Source organism: Trachurus trachurus (assembly GCF_905171665.1).
Source record: "Trachurus trachurus genome assembly, chromosome: 15".
NCBI lineage: Eukaryota > Metazoa > Chordata > Actinopteri > Carangiformes > Carangidae > Trachurus > Trachurus trachurus.
The window spans coordinates 16,418,579-16,432,932 of record NC_139906.1 but is presented as its reverse complement, the minus strand read 5'-3'; the positions used below and the strand labels follow the sequence as shown (position 1 = coordinate 16,432,932).

General features: G+C 43.5%; 2 protein-coding genes across 5 annotated transcripts in view; one reads left to right on the top strand and one right to left on the bottom strand.

The window, feature by feature from the left end:
- Positions 1–14: 14 nt before the first annotated feature.
- Positions 15–11,044, bottom strand: slc25a16 (solute carrier family 25 member 16). Of its 4 annotated transcripts, XR_014595952.1 has the most exons (12): positions 8,273–8,785; positions 7,377–7,502; positions 6,633–6,725; positions 6,395–6,528; positions 6,182–6,245; positions 5,822–5,943; positions 5,625–5,691; positions 5,363–5,525; positions 5,126–5,194; positions 3,340–3,654; positions 184–397; positions 15–57 (listed from the first exon to the last, which is right to left on the bottom strand). XR_014595952.1 is itself a non-coding variant. In XM_083987631.1 (10 exons), exons 2-10 carry the CDS (start codon positions 7,468–7,470, stop codon positions 3,498–3,500), a joined length of 963 nt encoding a protein of 320 aa, XP_083843757.1. In that variant the 5' UTR covers positions 7,471–7,502; positions 10,946–11,044; the 3' UTR covers positions 518–3,497. The 4 variants fall into 4 exon arrangements, 2 of the variants coding, with proteins under 2 accessions (XP_083843757.1, XP_083843756.1); XR_014595953.1 differs by lacking the exon at positions 15–57 and having other exon boundaries at positions 172–397; XM_083987631.1 differs by lacking the exons at positions 15–57; positions 184–397; positions 8,273–8,785 and adding an exon at positions 10,946–11,044 and having other exon boundaries at positions 518–3,654.
- tet1 (tet methylcytosine dioxygenase 1) overlaps positions 9,659–14,354 on the top strand; it is a 34,138-nt gene continuing 29,442 nt past the window's right edge. Inside the window, exons 1-2 of the mRNA XM_083987629.1 lie at positions 9,659–10,025; positions 10,693–13,064. Of these exons, the coding sequence (XP_083843755.1) occupies positions 10,860–13,064 (2,205 nt within the window). The 5' untranslated portion in view covers positions 9,659–10,025; positions 10,693–10,859. The remainder of the gene's footprint in view (positions 10,026–10,692; positions 13,065–14,354) is intronic.

Genomic DNA, 14,354 nt, shown 5'->3' with positions numbered 1-14,354 from the left:
GGGAACAGGAAGCATTATTATTTTTCCTGAAGTTGATATCAAATTACTTTTCTTTATCTGCAAGCAACAAGAGAGAGATTTAATTGGATTAAAGTATAACAAAATTAATTCCAGTAACAGGAATAATGTGGGCTGCAGGGAGGGAACATGTGAACGTACATATCTTTTACACATCACATTTACCAGTCAAATCAGCATGTGGCATCTGTCAACAACAGGCAGTGTATTCCAGCTTCAGTATTTAGAAAAAAATGCAAATGAGGCCTAAGAGTTCCTCTGTAGCGTTGGAGGTTGAACTGGAACAGCAGCATTAACAGGCCAGCGAACGTGTGAAGCGCAAAGTGAGAAATGGAATAATCTCGTTCGTTTGCTGCCTCACATTTCTCTTCTTCAGTTACTGTAAAAAAAAAAGAAAAAGAAGAAAAAAAAGGATGTAATAGTGACAGCACAGCATCAGTGATCACATCCAATGACAAAATAAAGACACAAGGCTGGGTGATGGTTTTAAGACATACTGTATAATGTAATTCTGCTTATAAAAAGCACAGCAGACAAAACTGAACACATACAAAGAGAAAATAAAACTGAAAACATAAAAAAAATTAGGCATTTTCATTGTTCAGTCACATCCAACAGAGCCTGATAAAGTGGTACAGCCATTAAATACATTTACATCTATAAATATCTTCAATATTTCTTGTTCCTCGTTCCTTATGTAATTATCTGTTGCGGCAAGCAGCAGGAACAGAGCTGAGCTGATGGGAGGCTTTGACAGGACACAGAAATCAAAAGAGCAGTAGCCTAGATGAAAGCTTGTGTAAACAGCAGTACTGCACATGAACATAAAAGAAGCAGAAATGTTACTGAAAACTATATTCTGTTTCCCCAAATGGAGGCTGCCACTTATCACCAGTGAGTATGTGATTATACTCTCAGGCCCAGGCAGGTGGGCACAGTTGGATACTGGAGTCCATTTATTCTTACGTACAATCAATAGTTAGAAGTTTCTCATTTACACACACTTTTCATGGTGATTTGTAAGAATTATAGGTTTGTAGGTTTTGTTTCTTTCATTTCTTTGTTCAGCGCCGTCTAAATAAAACAAAACAATCGTTCCAGCTGTTTGGAGCAGCCGTCCTGTTTCCAGTTATTACATTAAAACAAGGCTGAACACAGAATGTGGAAATGAAAATTTTCTGTATCCGTCTACATTCATCTTCAAAACGTACCTGTAGATATTTTTTCAGTGTTTGATGTCTTATTATAAGTTATATTATCATTATAATTTGTTGTTCTGGTTGATGGGTGGCAACCGTCCAACAGGAGCTGCTAGTTGCTAAATCTGACTGAAGCCTTTCTGACGCTCCCACTTCTTCCACAGTAAACAGCTTTCAAAGTGCTCAGTAGTCTAAGCAAACTCAGTATATTTAACGTAATATAACGCAATCTGGGGTAGTGATGCCCATCCTGGATGTTCGGACCCCTCCACTGGGACACAACATGACACAGCAGTTATGACCCCAGGGTTTTAGCTTCAACACCTGACAAAATTACAATATGCATTTGATGATGGCACATATATTTAGCTTAAGGGTGTGTTTTGATTTTTTTTTTTTCTGGTAAGGGAAAAAAACTTGGATCAGGATCAACAGAGTACAATACATATCAAGTATTAAATGTAAAAACTGATTCATAGGATAGAAAAGAGGAAAAATATTTCATTTTACTGCCTGATTTTTGACTTTCCTGTCATTTGTGCTTTCTTTACCACGTCGCCTCTTTGTTGAAGGACAAATCTTTTAAGGGGGTCACCGGCTAAAAAGGTTGGAAAAATCTGTTCTGAGGCATCTGCTTTTTTTGTCATTTCTCTCCACTGACATAGAGTGATCTAGAAGCTGAGGCAGCAACTGAGGCATGTGGAGCAACTCCCATAAAACACATCAATCTCTCTGGTGAAGTAAGACATTTGGATGCAGACAGAAAAGCAAGAGGCAGAGAGGGGCGGCTGCTCGTACAGCAAACTGACGAGGCTTCGCAAAAACACCGGTGGTGGTGGGTTGATGGTGCATGATTAAACAACGCTTTCATTCAGTGATTAATGTTCAGCCGTCGTGGGCAATAAATGCGAACGACATCTTGGCTGGACCGGGTTAAAAACACTGCGTACATTATAATCACTATGTGACAACTGGCTATGGTTAGGCAAAAACAGGGAAAAAAATTAACAAAGACCCTACTCTAACTAAAAGTTAATGAGAGATACCAAAGTGTCTGAGCGTTGTACCCACTACCTAGGTCTGATGGTAGACAATTAAATCCAAGATCAGTGCTGCCACCCAGTGGCAACAGGTTGCTGAATCAATAAATACACAAAGAACAAGCTACAGTCATGAAGTGCAAATTTCTCCTGAGTTCCCTCTGACAAACGTCGAACCTGACGTTGCAGCGCCGACATCTTAAACATCTCCATAATATCCCTCTGATTACAGCCGAGCATCTATGTACATAAGTCGTCATCATCAAACCTACACACTAAACCTCTGAAAGCACATTGACAAACATTTAAAAAAAAAAACATTTCAGCCAATGAAAACAGAGACAACAGTAACTGCTCTAATCAATGTTTGGCAATAGAATGTGAAGTTGCCTCAAACTGAAAACCCTGCAGGTGAAATTAGTTGATATATTAATCTTAGATTTGTGTAGAAGACAGAACAGAATCTGTCTCCCATAGTTACTGCACCACAAAGTTCAAGACACACTAAGCCCTGAAAAAAAAAAAAGTATGAATCTCATTTGAAAGAATCTCTGAATGAATCAGCTTCAGCCACCTCTCTACAATGGCAAAGTCGTTAGAAAGAAGACATGATAAACAATAATGAAAATGTGTAGCTGTGGATTTGAAGTGCTTCGGGTGACAGAGGATTAAAATAAACAATTTTGGGGGAATATAATGACACTTAATTTGATCATTTTAAGCTGGAAGAGACAAGTGAGACTGTGTGGGCGTCTCTGTTAGAGAGAGAGGGGGCTGCTACACAATCAGACGGTTTTTGTGTTGTGTTGTGTTGTCAACAACACCGTTTAAGAGCAGATCGTTGCCCCGAGCCAATCCTAACCAGCAGATCCCGACCAAAGATGTCACTGCCCCGCTGTATCCATGGAGACACTGATGAGGGATTTGTTCGCATTAAAACCACATGTCGTGCAGTTGCGTGAATCATCATTTGAGAGGTGGCGAGTCACAGAGGCAGGAAGTTAGAGGCAACGAAAGGGCACGGACACGGAGACATTCGCCGTCTGACGTCCAGCCTCCTCTGACTTCAGGCATTAACTCACTTCCACGGCGCCTTCAGTGACTTAACGGAAAAGGCCATTCCCACGTCGATGAGTTCAAGAAGTGGCGACCGAGTCTCGGCTCAGTCTGATGTAGAGCATCCAGGTCCGGCGGCTCTCGCGGCTCAGAGTGAATACGGGTCCATGTGCAAACGCAGCGGCTAGTTCAGGTGGAGGGTCTGCTTCATGAACTCGTAGGTGGTGAAGGCCACAGCTTGGGAGGGGATGCAGCGGATGTAGTTGAGAGAAAGGCCTCGGTACAATCCCTTCTTAACCCCATACTCAGTGTACACATACCTCAGGGTCTTGCTCAGTGATCTGTTCAAAGTGCAAAACAAGATACTGTGGTAACTGATTCAGATACATAAAAAAAAAAACATTATGTTTCTTTATTTTCTTGCATAAGAGACAAATGACCTTGTAGAGCGGTGATGTAGTCACTGAATTCATTCTTTTAAAAAATCTTAAATAATTAAACGGGAAGAGATGATGCAAGAGCATTGTGCAATGTTTGCACTGCCTTCACGTGACCTTGTCCAGGTATGACCGGTATGTTGCTGCAGTTTTACAGCTCATTTGTTACTCTTACTTCTTTAAGTGCTGCGGTTTTATCATTTTATCAAACGTAAACAGCCCTGGAATCTTTTTTCTTCACTTATAAGGATGGATTCCATCATCCTCTGCTTACAAAACCAAATGTGGAATCAACTATTTCAAGTGGAAACTCCCCATTTTGTATCCAAAACACTGCTTCTGTTTTTCCTGATTTCTTTCTTTAAAAACATGGACCCCTAGCAACAGAGAAAACAGGAGAAACGGAGGTCGAACATTATTTATCAAGATCCCCAGATTGAGGAGAGTGCACAACCACTTGCCTGAAGCTGCTGTAAACAGTTTCATTTTTAAATAACTCCTCCAGTTAGAGGCGTTATTGACTTCTTCAGAACAGACATGAGTCCCAATTGATTCTTTAGCTAAATAAGCTCTTCAACAATTACTTATGATGGGATGAAAATCATCAGCAGTGTGTTGTGAGCTGTTTTCCACTCAATAATTACCCTCTGTACACATTTGCAATTAGTTCTCATCTAATTTCTTTTTTAAGTGTCACCCCTAAGACTACAGTTCCATTTCATACCAAATCTGAGACACATGTAACAAACACAAATTGGTCTAGTTATTCAATGTCATGTTTATGTGATGTTATACAGCTCTGGAAAAAATAAAGAGACCACTCCAAAATGTTCTTAATAAATCAGCTTCTCTACATGTATGGCAGCCATCGATTCCAGTGTCTATTGAACTCCAACACAAGCACACCTCACACTACTTAGCTGATCACCTGAACCAAATCATATAGAATTAGGAATAAAGATTATAAATACATTTTAAAAACACTGCTGCGATTAAAAATTGGGATTATTCCACCAATCTTGATTTCTAAACTCTTCCTAAGTTTAAAAAGTAGTGTTGTATTGTTTTAAAATGAATATGAACTTGTTTTCTTTGCATTATACAAGGTCTGAAAACACCAGAACTTTTTTGTTATTTTGACCTGTTGCCATTTTCTGCAAATAAATGCTCTAAATGACAATATTTTTATTTCCAATTTGGGAGAAATGTTGTCAGTAGGTTATAGAATGAAACAAAAGTGTTCATTTTACCCAAACACATACCTAAGAATAGTAAAACCAGAGGAACTGATCATTTTGAAGTGGTCTCTTAATTTTCTCCAGAGCTGTATATGGTATAAGAGAACATGCAAAGTAGAAAAATCTGTGCTACTTACACGCATTTCTCAGAGTCGGGAAGCACTGTTCCTAACTGCATTCTTCTCCTGGCCACATCCAAGGGGTATCTAGTGAGAGGAAACACAATGTGACACATTGACCACCGATGAATTAGTGCTATCAATACCACACCGGGCCAGAAACCACAAATTAACCAGCCGCGTTGTCAGCTCATCGTCTGTGCGGCTCTCGCCTCCTTGCAGCTCGTCAGCTGCCCGGCTGCCTGCAGCACTTACGATATTGTCTGAGCGATGGCACCGGCCACTCCTCCACAGAGCAGGTTGACGTGTGGTTTCAGAACCAGGACTTCGGGGTTGTCCGAGGAGGGGCGTCCCAGGGGCTCGGGAAAATGTTTCAATCCGAGGCTCTTCAGGGTGCCGTAGGTGAAGAATGAGAAACCTGGAGGATAAAAACGAGCGGAAGAGAAATCAAGCGAACGCAACAGGAGGGACACTGTTCACTGCATCGTAAACAGAGGCTGGTGGAGCAGCTCATCACCTGCATAAGGAGCCATTCCAATAAGAGTTGGTGTAAGTCCCCTGTAGAAACCAGGAACACCGCCCTCCTTTACAGAGAAGGAAAAACAGGAATTTGCGTTGAAAGTCATAGAGAGCGATTCATTTGCGTGCATTTTAAATCAAATGCTACAATATCAAATGAAAACAATGCTGCCATTTTTCACACTTGTAGATCACCTTATGGTAGATGGTGTGGAAGGCGTTGGCGATGCCTGTGTAGCGATGCTCTCCTGTCACCTGGAAGGCCAGTCTGGCTCGGATCACATCCAGGGGGTAGGTGCATATCACCGCAGTCATCCCTGAAAACACACATTAGACAGGCACAGTCTGTAATTACAGTTCTGCTTCATCATAATTGACTCACACATTTTGGCTGCTAAAATAACTTGCTTGAACATTAGTATCACACACTAACAAAGCGAGACACGTCACATCCTGGTGATGCATTTGTCGCAATAAAGTTGCCAGGGCAGCACATGATATCCAGCTGGCACCGAGTGAACCAGCCTCGTCTTATCAGTTTGGAAGATGAATTACCTGCCATAGATCCTGCCATGAGGCGGTGGATGTGTCCAGAGATCCCAATCTGTTTACTTAGCAGCTGTAAAAGGATCAGCAGGGAGGAAACAAAGGTCAACAGGTCCACCAATAAAAGATTCCCAGTATTTCACTTAAAAATGTCACTGCAGGACAAAACACACACACACACACCAAGACAAGTCTTTTTCTACAATTAAGCACACACTGCACCTTTTTGTAATTGTCAAAGGCCATGAACTGGATCGCTCCATAGGGGAATATCCTGACCATCATCGCCCCATTGCCCTTGTACAAGCCGAGGAAGCCTTCTTTCTTTGGCACAGCTCTGAGGGTGGAAAACACTCCTGCAAAGAAAGATCAGAGTTTTTTGGGTTTTTTTTACCTCATACGACACAGATGTGTGAGAACTTACTTGGGTTACTGGATGTTTTGCCTCCTAAAACTTTACCTAGATGTTTGTAATGGGGGTTCTGGGCTTGCAGGAGGATCTTGACTCTGTCCAGAGGAGCAATGGTAGTCTTGGCACAGCATCCTGCAACACCTAAAAGAAAACAGAGCATTCATTCACACATAAATATCACAGACGTTAGAGTAGGGTCACACAAGGTCAGGTGCGGGAAGTGTCAGACGTCTAAAGTCCAATAATAACAAAAATATATTTTTGCTGGTACATGTTTGTAGCTTGCATGTTGTTTGAAGCAAAGCAAGTTAATAACTTGGTCGTTAAGGTTTTCGTAAGTGCTTATTTAAGACTAATAACTACTGTAGTTTTATGTATTTTAGTTAATTAAGTAAAGCCATGGAGTCGAGAGAGCAGGACTATTGTTTTTGTCAGCTTTCAGTGCCGTTTTTGATTGGTAACAGAAAGAAACGTTTTTAAGTAAACCTTCTGAATGAGGAACACGGACTGTAGGGTTTTATTTTGAAGCACGCGTCAGCTACATGCTTGGGCTCTACAGCTTTAGTGGGCATTTGCAGAAAATAGGCGGTGAGTATCTACTACTACAGCGTGGTTAAGGTCAGTAAGATGGCTGATTGTTGGTGACAGAAGAAAGCAGGAGACAGCAAGGCAAAGGAGGAGGTGTGTCTGTCTGTGGTAGAGGAATGCCGTCCTGCAGACCCAGAGGCCTGAACCTGTGTCCCAATGGCAAATCTTTACCTTGATGGTACAAGGTGATTAGTCAGATCTTACCTCCAGCGACGAAGGAGCGGAGCCAGTAGTAGTCCCTCTGAGCGGGGCTGCTGCTTATCGCAGGAGGGGTGGAGACCGCAGCCTCCGATGTCATCCTTTCTGCTCAGGAATCTGCCACATCCATGGCTGCACAGAGTGGAAACACAATCATCATCCTGGAAAATACTGCATGTATCTCTGTGAGCAAACCCCTGTCTGTTTTTAAAATGATTTAAGGCTTAAGGTTGATAAATCATGGTTTAACAATGTGCACAGGTTCCAGTGGAGGTTTAAGCATCCAGATCTTAACTAAACATGTGTCTAGCACACTGCCAAAATAATCCACTCTAAGTAAAAGTCTTGCATAGAAATGTGACTCATGTCAATGTTGTAAGCAAAATTATGAATGCATGATCAAGAAAATATACTGAAAGTATCAGTTAAAAGCAGTAAATTCAGAAAACAGTCCCTTTAACCTTTAGATTGTTATTCTATGGAGTTTTTCCTCAGTCGATGTGAGGGTCTAAGGGCAGAGGATGTTATGTTATGATGCAATGTAAAGCCCTTTGAGACAAACTGTTTGTAAAATACAAATAAAATTGCCTTGCCTTGCCTTGCCTGTTATCATTATTGCTCAATGCTCGTGCATTACTGATTAAAATCGGGTGATAGTCTAAAAGCTCTGCCTGTCCAATGTGTCAAATAGTTACAGGTAAAATAACAGCAGTTATAAATTCCCCTCTGCTATAATGGAGTGCAAAGAATGACGAGACTCAAGTCAAGTACAAGAAAGTAAAATGATACTCAGGTGCAGCTATCAGTTTATAATCATTGGCTATAAATTCCTCCAGGATTTAGTCAAGAGTCGCCACTCACTCTCTCACTCCTGTGACTGTCTGATAAGAAGTGATACTCACAATAAAAAAAAAACGTCCGAGGGGCAAAAAGAAGCGAAACAAGTGGAAGCTTTGGTCTGATAATAAAAAAATATATATCTTCAACAAATCAGTTTCTCCTTCGCTGAGTTGCTTCTTGTCTCCTCTCCCACCTGCCTCGGTCGGGACAATCCTGGATCTGAACGGGCAGCTTTACCATCCGGACCAGCCCGACCTTCACTGTCCCGGGTTAAACAGTAACCGTGACAAAAGCTAAAGTCCTGAATGAATCAGAGCCACTTCCAAGATTCACGGAAATATAATTGTGTCCTTCGCCCGTTCACGACTCAGGGGCTGGTGGCCGCAAACGGTCGCATGTTGGTGACGTAGGCCGACGTAAAATAAGTGGGGCGGGACTACACGATAAAAATAAAAACATACAGACAAACTAATGATCATTAATTAGCAATATTAGTTACACGACGTCAGTGTAAAGTTGGTTATAATATTTTCTATGGCCGACACTAACATTTCAAGATGTGTGCATTTAATCAATAAATGGTTTTTTTTGTAAACAGGAAGAACAAAGTTATTTTGTCAATCAAAGCAACAGAAATATCATAGCCTATATTCTGTTCTTACATGAAAATAAGAACAAAATATAACAGACTGTTAATCTATTAATCTCAGTCTTATTGGCTCTGATATGGCCCATGAAATAATAAATTATGAAATTACATATAATTATGATAAATTATTATTATTGTAGGTTGTTATTATCATAATTATTATAAAGGTGTGCTATCTGCCTGTAGAATTATTTTAAAATATATTTAATGTTGAATGACTTTTGCTTTATTTTTTATTTTATTTTTTGTGTGTGTGTGTTTAATTCACATCCACTTTTCAATGCCTTTACCATTGATTCCCATGATGTTATGACCTTGTACATCCAGGTTATATTCTGACTTTTTGCACTATACTGTACGTCATAAGTATATTATTATAGCCTTTACTTTTTCATATTAAGTGTGAAATTGATGTTTGATAGTTGTTGTCAAATGAATGTCATCCTTGTCACAACACAATATTGTAAAATAATAATACAACTATATTGTCCACTATACCATTGTAATACCATAACTTATTACATGAGTTTTACTACATTTCAATAAACTTTTTTTTAATGTATAAAATATTCAACCTTGCCCATTCAGTTTACATAATCACAGATTGAATTGCCTTTGATCAAAGATTAATTATCTTTGATTACCTTCTCTTCTAGCACGCTCCACACACACATAGGCTATATACACACACACACACACACACACACACACACACACACACACACACACACACACACACACACACACACACAGCAGCAGCAGCAGCAGCAGCGGGAGCGTTGGGGGCAAATGACGTCTGCTGATCCACCCCAGGTTTTCCGGTTTTCCCTCCAGAGCCGACGACGAGCTTCTGGCCAGCGGAGACCGTGGGTTGCGTCTGGTGGAGGGAGAGTGAGCGGGGCTGCCCTGAATGGATTGACATAAGAGGGATTTACATTTTAACGGGTGTCGTGCTCCGCAAAGACCAACACGGTGCACGTTTTTAAAAAACCAACTCGATGTGCGTTCACGTCGGCGCTCGTACCATGTCCATGTGTCATCGTCGTGAGAGGATTGAACTTGCCAGCAGTCTATATTTGCCGAGGAGGGAAACCAATACAAGGTCTCGCTGTCTCGCTGGAGCGGAGTATTATTAGCAGTTCAGACAGTGCAACTGTCTCTCTCTGGTATGTAAAGCATTTCAGCCGTAAACGTGTAAATAAAACCTCGCGGGCAACAAAACAACCTGGACTAAAGTGAGGTTTCCGGACGTGTTGAGATTTCTATCCACGCGGCGCTTTAAATGACAGCGGTCAAGTGCAGTAAAATAATAATAATAAACAGCGACGTTGAAGGCGTTTTTTTTTTTTTTTTTTTTTTTTTACACGGTAATAACCCCCTCTTCCGCCAGTCAGAAAGACGAAAACAGGATCCGACCTCCGGCCAGAGCCCACTCCTCAACCTGCCTGCCCTTTAAACTGCTGAAGCCACTCGGGAAGCTTTACTTCATATGTTTTTATCCACTTTTCTGGTTTCATGACATCTTTACTCACGATATTATGCGATGTATAGATGCACTGAATCGTTTTTATTCACGTCTATCTACAACATTTGCTCGTCCGAGTATATTTCAGGCGGGGCGAAAGTGTCATTTCCAGCACATGGTAACACAACATGTTGGAGATTTAACTTTATGGCGTTCATACTATAATGTTATCAGTCATTAAGTTGTAATGTATGTGTTTGAGTGCGTTATACTCTGCTTACAATTTGTCATTATTACACTGGAAGCACATTTAAAGCTGCTTATAGACTGTTATTGATTGTTTTCTTCTTGTTGTTGTGCCTTTATAGGTCATGCACTGCAATTACACAGCAGAAACAGCACCCAAATTTACGGCTCAAAGAGGAAAACACTAAAGAGGAAGCATTAAAAACAAATTGTGTGCTGAGCCACAGATAAACGTTCACCTGGCTCCCATGCTGGCTGCCAGAAACCTTTCTCCTGCACACCCTCAGCCATGCCTGCTACTACCAAACCTGCCAGGAGACAGACACCTGCTCAGAGAAAAAATGCCCAGAAAGTAATCAGCACCAAGAGGCAAACCTGTAACTCCAATAAGCCCCAAGGAAGAGCCGCAGAGAGGCTTCAGAAAACACCGGCAGAGCCAAAAAAGCCAACCACCAGAACCCAGGCGCAGTCGGGCCGAAGCCCTCGTGGAAGAGGGGTGAGTGGGGCCGCCGGTCAGGGCCCTGGGAGGTCTCCTGGCAGAGTTAACCATGCCCTAAATGTAACAGGATCTGCAAGGCTTAGACGGCCGAGCAATCTGCCCGACCACTGTGGCGACTTACAAGCCCCCCTAGGGCGCAGGACGTCCCTGCGGGGCGCGCGGGTGTCTGTTACTCCCTTGCAGCCTCCTAAACCTTGCAGAGGAGGGAGAAACGGCAGGGGGAGCGCAGGGAGAGGGGCGGCATCGCAGCATGGAAACACAAGAAACAAGCCCTCAGGCGCCACCGTCAACGACTCGGCTCCTCACAAGGATGAAGAGGAAGATGAGAAGCTGGACCCTGGCGATGATGATGTTGACGAAACTCTCCCAGTGTCTCTAAAAACCGAGTTTGAAGTTGCAGCAAATATCAAAGACCTGGGTCCGGGAGTTCAAAACCTTAAAGAGGGCAGCCCTCTGAAGGCGGACTCGGCACCGTGTCATGACACACTGGAGGACTGTGTGGAGTGCAGCTGTGATGGCACTGCAACCCAGAGAGACAAAAACACTGTCTGTGATAACAGCGAGGATGACCCGCGGTGGACGACGGGGGTCCTCGTGGGTGATGATGTTGACGGACGGCTACAACTCTGCGGCGACAGAAGCAAAGACAGCCCCTCGGAGAAGTCTGCGCTAACGAGAAGCTGCTCACCGGGGGTGCCCGGTCGCTCTGAGGGAAATTCCACTTCATCTGTCCCTGAAAATAAGCCCGATCGTCTCGACGGTGACAGCAACCAAGACGACACGCGCACTGTCCATCAACAAGAAGGTAACTCGCTGGATTTGACAGGGAATAGGACAGATGAGAGAGCGATTGTTGCCACTGAGAGGGAAGAGGAGATAAGTCACGAGAGAGGAGAGAGTTCAGAGGCAGAAAAAGCGGTGGAGAGACAAAAAGAGACTGTGGAGGAGAAGGAGGAGACTGTTGAGAGGCTGGGAAACAGCGAGGGAGCAGATCAAGGAGAAAAAGAAGAGGAGAAAGATGCTACTGACCTCCACTCTGGTGCTGCAGCCTCTCCCCCTCCAGATCCTCCTAAGTCTAACAATGAACTGACAGCACAGTCAGAATCACCTGTAAGTTTGTTACAAGTCTCCAACACAGCTACCTCAAACCCCACCAAAGCCCCCTCCGCCTCAGAGGCACTTGAACCAGAGGTACTGAGCCAGGGTAAGACAGACATGCAACCTAAAGTTCATGGTGCTAAACCTCAATTCCCAAAGTCCTCAGCGGTTCCTGAAACTGCCCTGACTTTGCAGACTGTACTAGTGAAAAGAAACACACCGGTTATTATCCACAGTGACTCCCTCAAACCTAAAAGCTGGAGGGATTCTAGCCAGGCGGTGCTACGCCAACTTCAAAGCCCGGAGATCCCTTCTCCTCAGGGAGACAGACAAGCTTGCACACCAGCAGAGACGCAGACCAAAGATAGTGAGTCCAACACAGAGGCGTCGGAGCATCGCAGCCAGAGAGAGACATCTCCGCTGTCGTTGTCAGCAGTTCCTCAGTCAAGCACAGATGCTCTCACAGCTCATCGCGAGCCAAACCTCAGCGAGGACGGCGCTGCGGCCGCAGTGGCAGAGACGGAGTCGGTGCCAAAGATCTCCACTCCCTCCCTGGACAGCAGCTCCACTTTGTCCTACAGCTCAGAAAGCACTCGCTCCTCTTTTTCTTTTGACACCGAGTCGGAGGCCGGCTACGGAGAGCCCACCGCTGCCGTTCTGCCCACATCCTGGGGGGCAGACGGCGGCCGCTCGCCCTCCTGGACCGCTCCGAAATCACATCACAGGAGAGAGAGGAAGAAGCGGAGCAGGTGTGGGGCTTGCGAGCCGTGTCTGAGGAAGATCAACTGCGGCCAGTGCAGCTGCTGCCTCAACCGCAGGACTGGCCACCAGATCTGTAAGCTGAGGAAGTGCGTGGAACTGAAGAGGAGAAGACCCTCATCTCTGTCTGCCACACAGGTGAGGCTTGTGTTAAACTGCAATGCTTTAATCACGTTAATCACATGTAATAGCATCACAGGGTTTTGTTGCAGTCAGGTCTTTAGTTGACAACTTGAGTGTGATTACACCGGAGCTACTTTTTACATCTGCAAACTGCTGATCTGAAGCAATTGAAGGAAAAAAAAAAGAGTAGGTTGTTATTGTCTGACATCATTGCATTTGATCTCCAAGCTTCCACAGCTGTCCACTGTTCAAAGCACCGGTCGGGAGTTGAGTCAGCCAGACAGTTGAAACAGAAGGTTTCACTTTCGCATTGTGAATTATCTCGGTTGGTTTCAACAGACGCTGTACGCTTAACTTCACTGTGTCTTCCTGTTATATGTCGGGGAATGAGCTGAGTGATAGAAGGGGAAGTACTCTGGTGTGTGTGTGTGTGTGTGTGTGTGAGCGCCCACGTGGAGAGCAGAGAACAGGTGTGAATGCATGCATGACATTGTAGAAGAGTGTTGAAGATGACCTGTGTGAAACAGGAAGGTGCAGTCACATGACTGGAGGCAGTTCAGCACGTGGTGGGAGTATGGTTCTTTTCTCTGGGTGTGTGTGTGTGTGTGTGTGTGTGTGTGTTTGCATATGTAAGTGTGTGTCATCCATCGTGCAAGCAGGAGAACTGGCTGTTTTATAAGTTGCACATTGTGAGTGTATGTGCATGCCTCTTTGTCTGGAAGGATATGGCCATGCAATTAAAGCCAGTTTGAGCTGGATGGTTTTGCACAAAGTGGCACTGTGAACTTTTAAGAGTCCCGGTCAGACAATAAACCTCCATGATGCTGGTTTTAGCAGAATATTATCACAGTGAACATAAAAGTAGTTTTAGTCAATATTTTTCTATCAAATGTCACCGTGAAGACAAAGTGACAATTCCAGTGCGACCGTGTGAAAGTTGTCACTTGTAGTGATGAGCCTACTGAGATTTGTCCCTTGAATCTGCCGCTCCCCGTTGACTTTATGGAGCTTTGTGTGAGTTTTAGCTCATCGTTTACCAGGTTTCACTGCTTTGGTTCTCTCTCACTGTTCTCAAAGTGTCCTTTCCTATCACAACAAGCAGGTGTGTTTAGAAAAAAAGCTCTAAACCCATCGTACTTTACCTGCTCAGCACTAAACAGCACATAGACAAAGTCAGTTAATAGTAGGTGAACATAATAGAGCCAAGAAATAGCTGAAGAAATTACTTCAAATGAATAATAATGTGGCACCCTAACTGCTGGATGTGTAGATAGAGCACTTTGCCAGCAGGTTTGTCATCTCAGC

Coding starts and splice junctions, on each gene's coding strand:
- slc25a16 (XM_083987631.1), bottom strand. CDS start 7,470: ATGACATCGGAGGCTGCGGTCTCCACCCCTCCTGCGATAAGCAGCAGC. Junction 5,692..5,821: donor TCCACACCATCTACCATAAG/GTGATCTACAAG, acceptor TTCTCTGTAAAG/GAGGGCGGTGTTCCTGGTTT. Junction 5,526..5,624: donor TGGAATGGCTCCTTATGCAG/GTGATGAGCTGC, acceptor TTTATCCTCCAG/GTTTCTCATTCTTCACCTAC.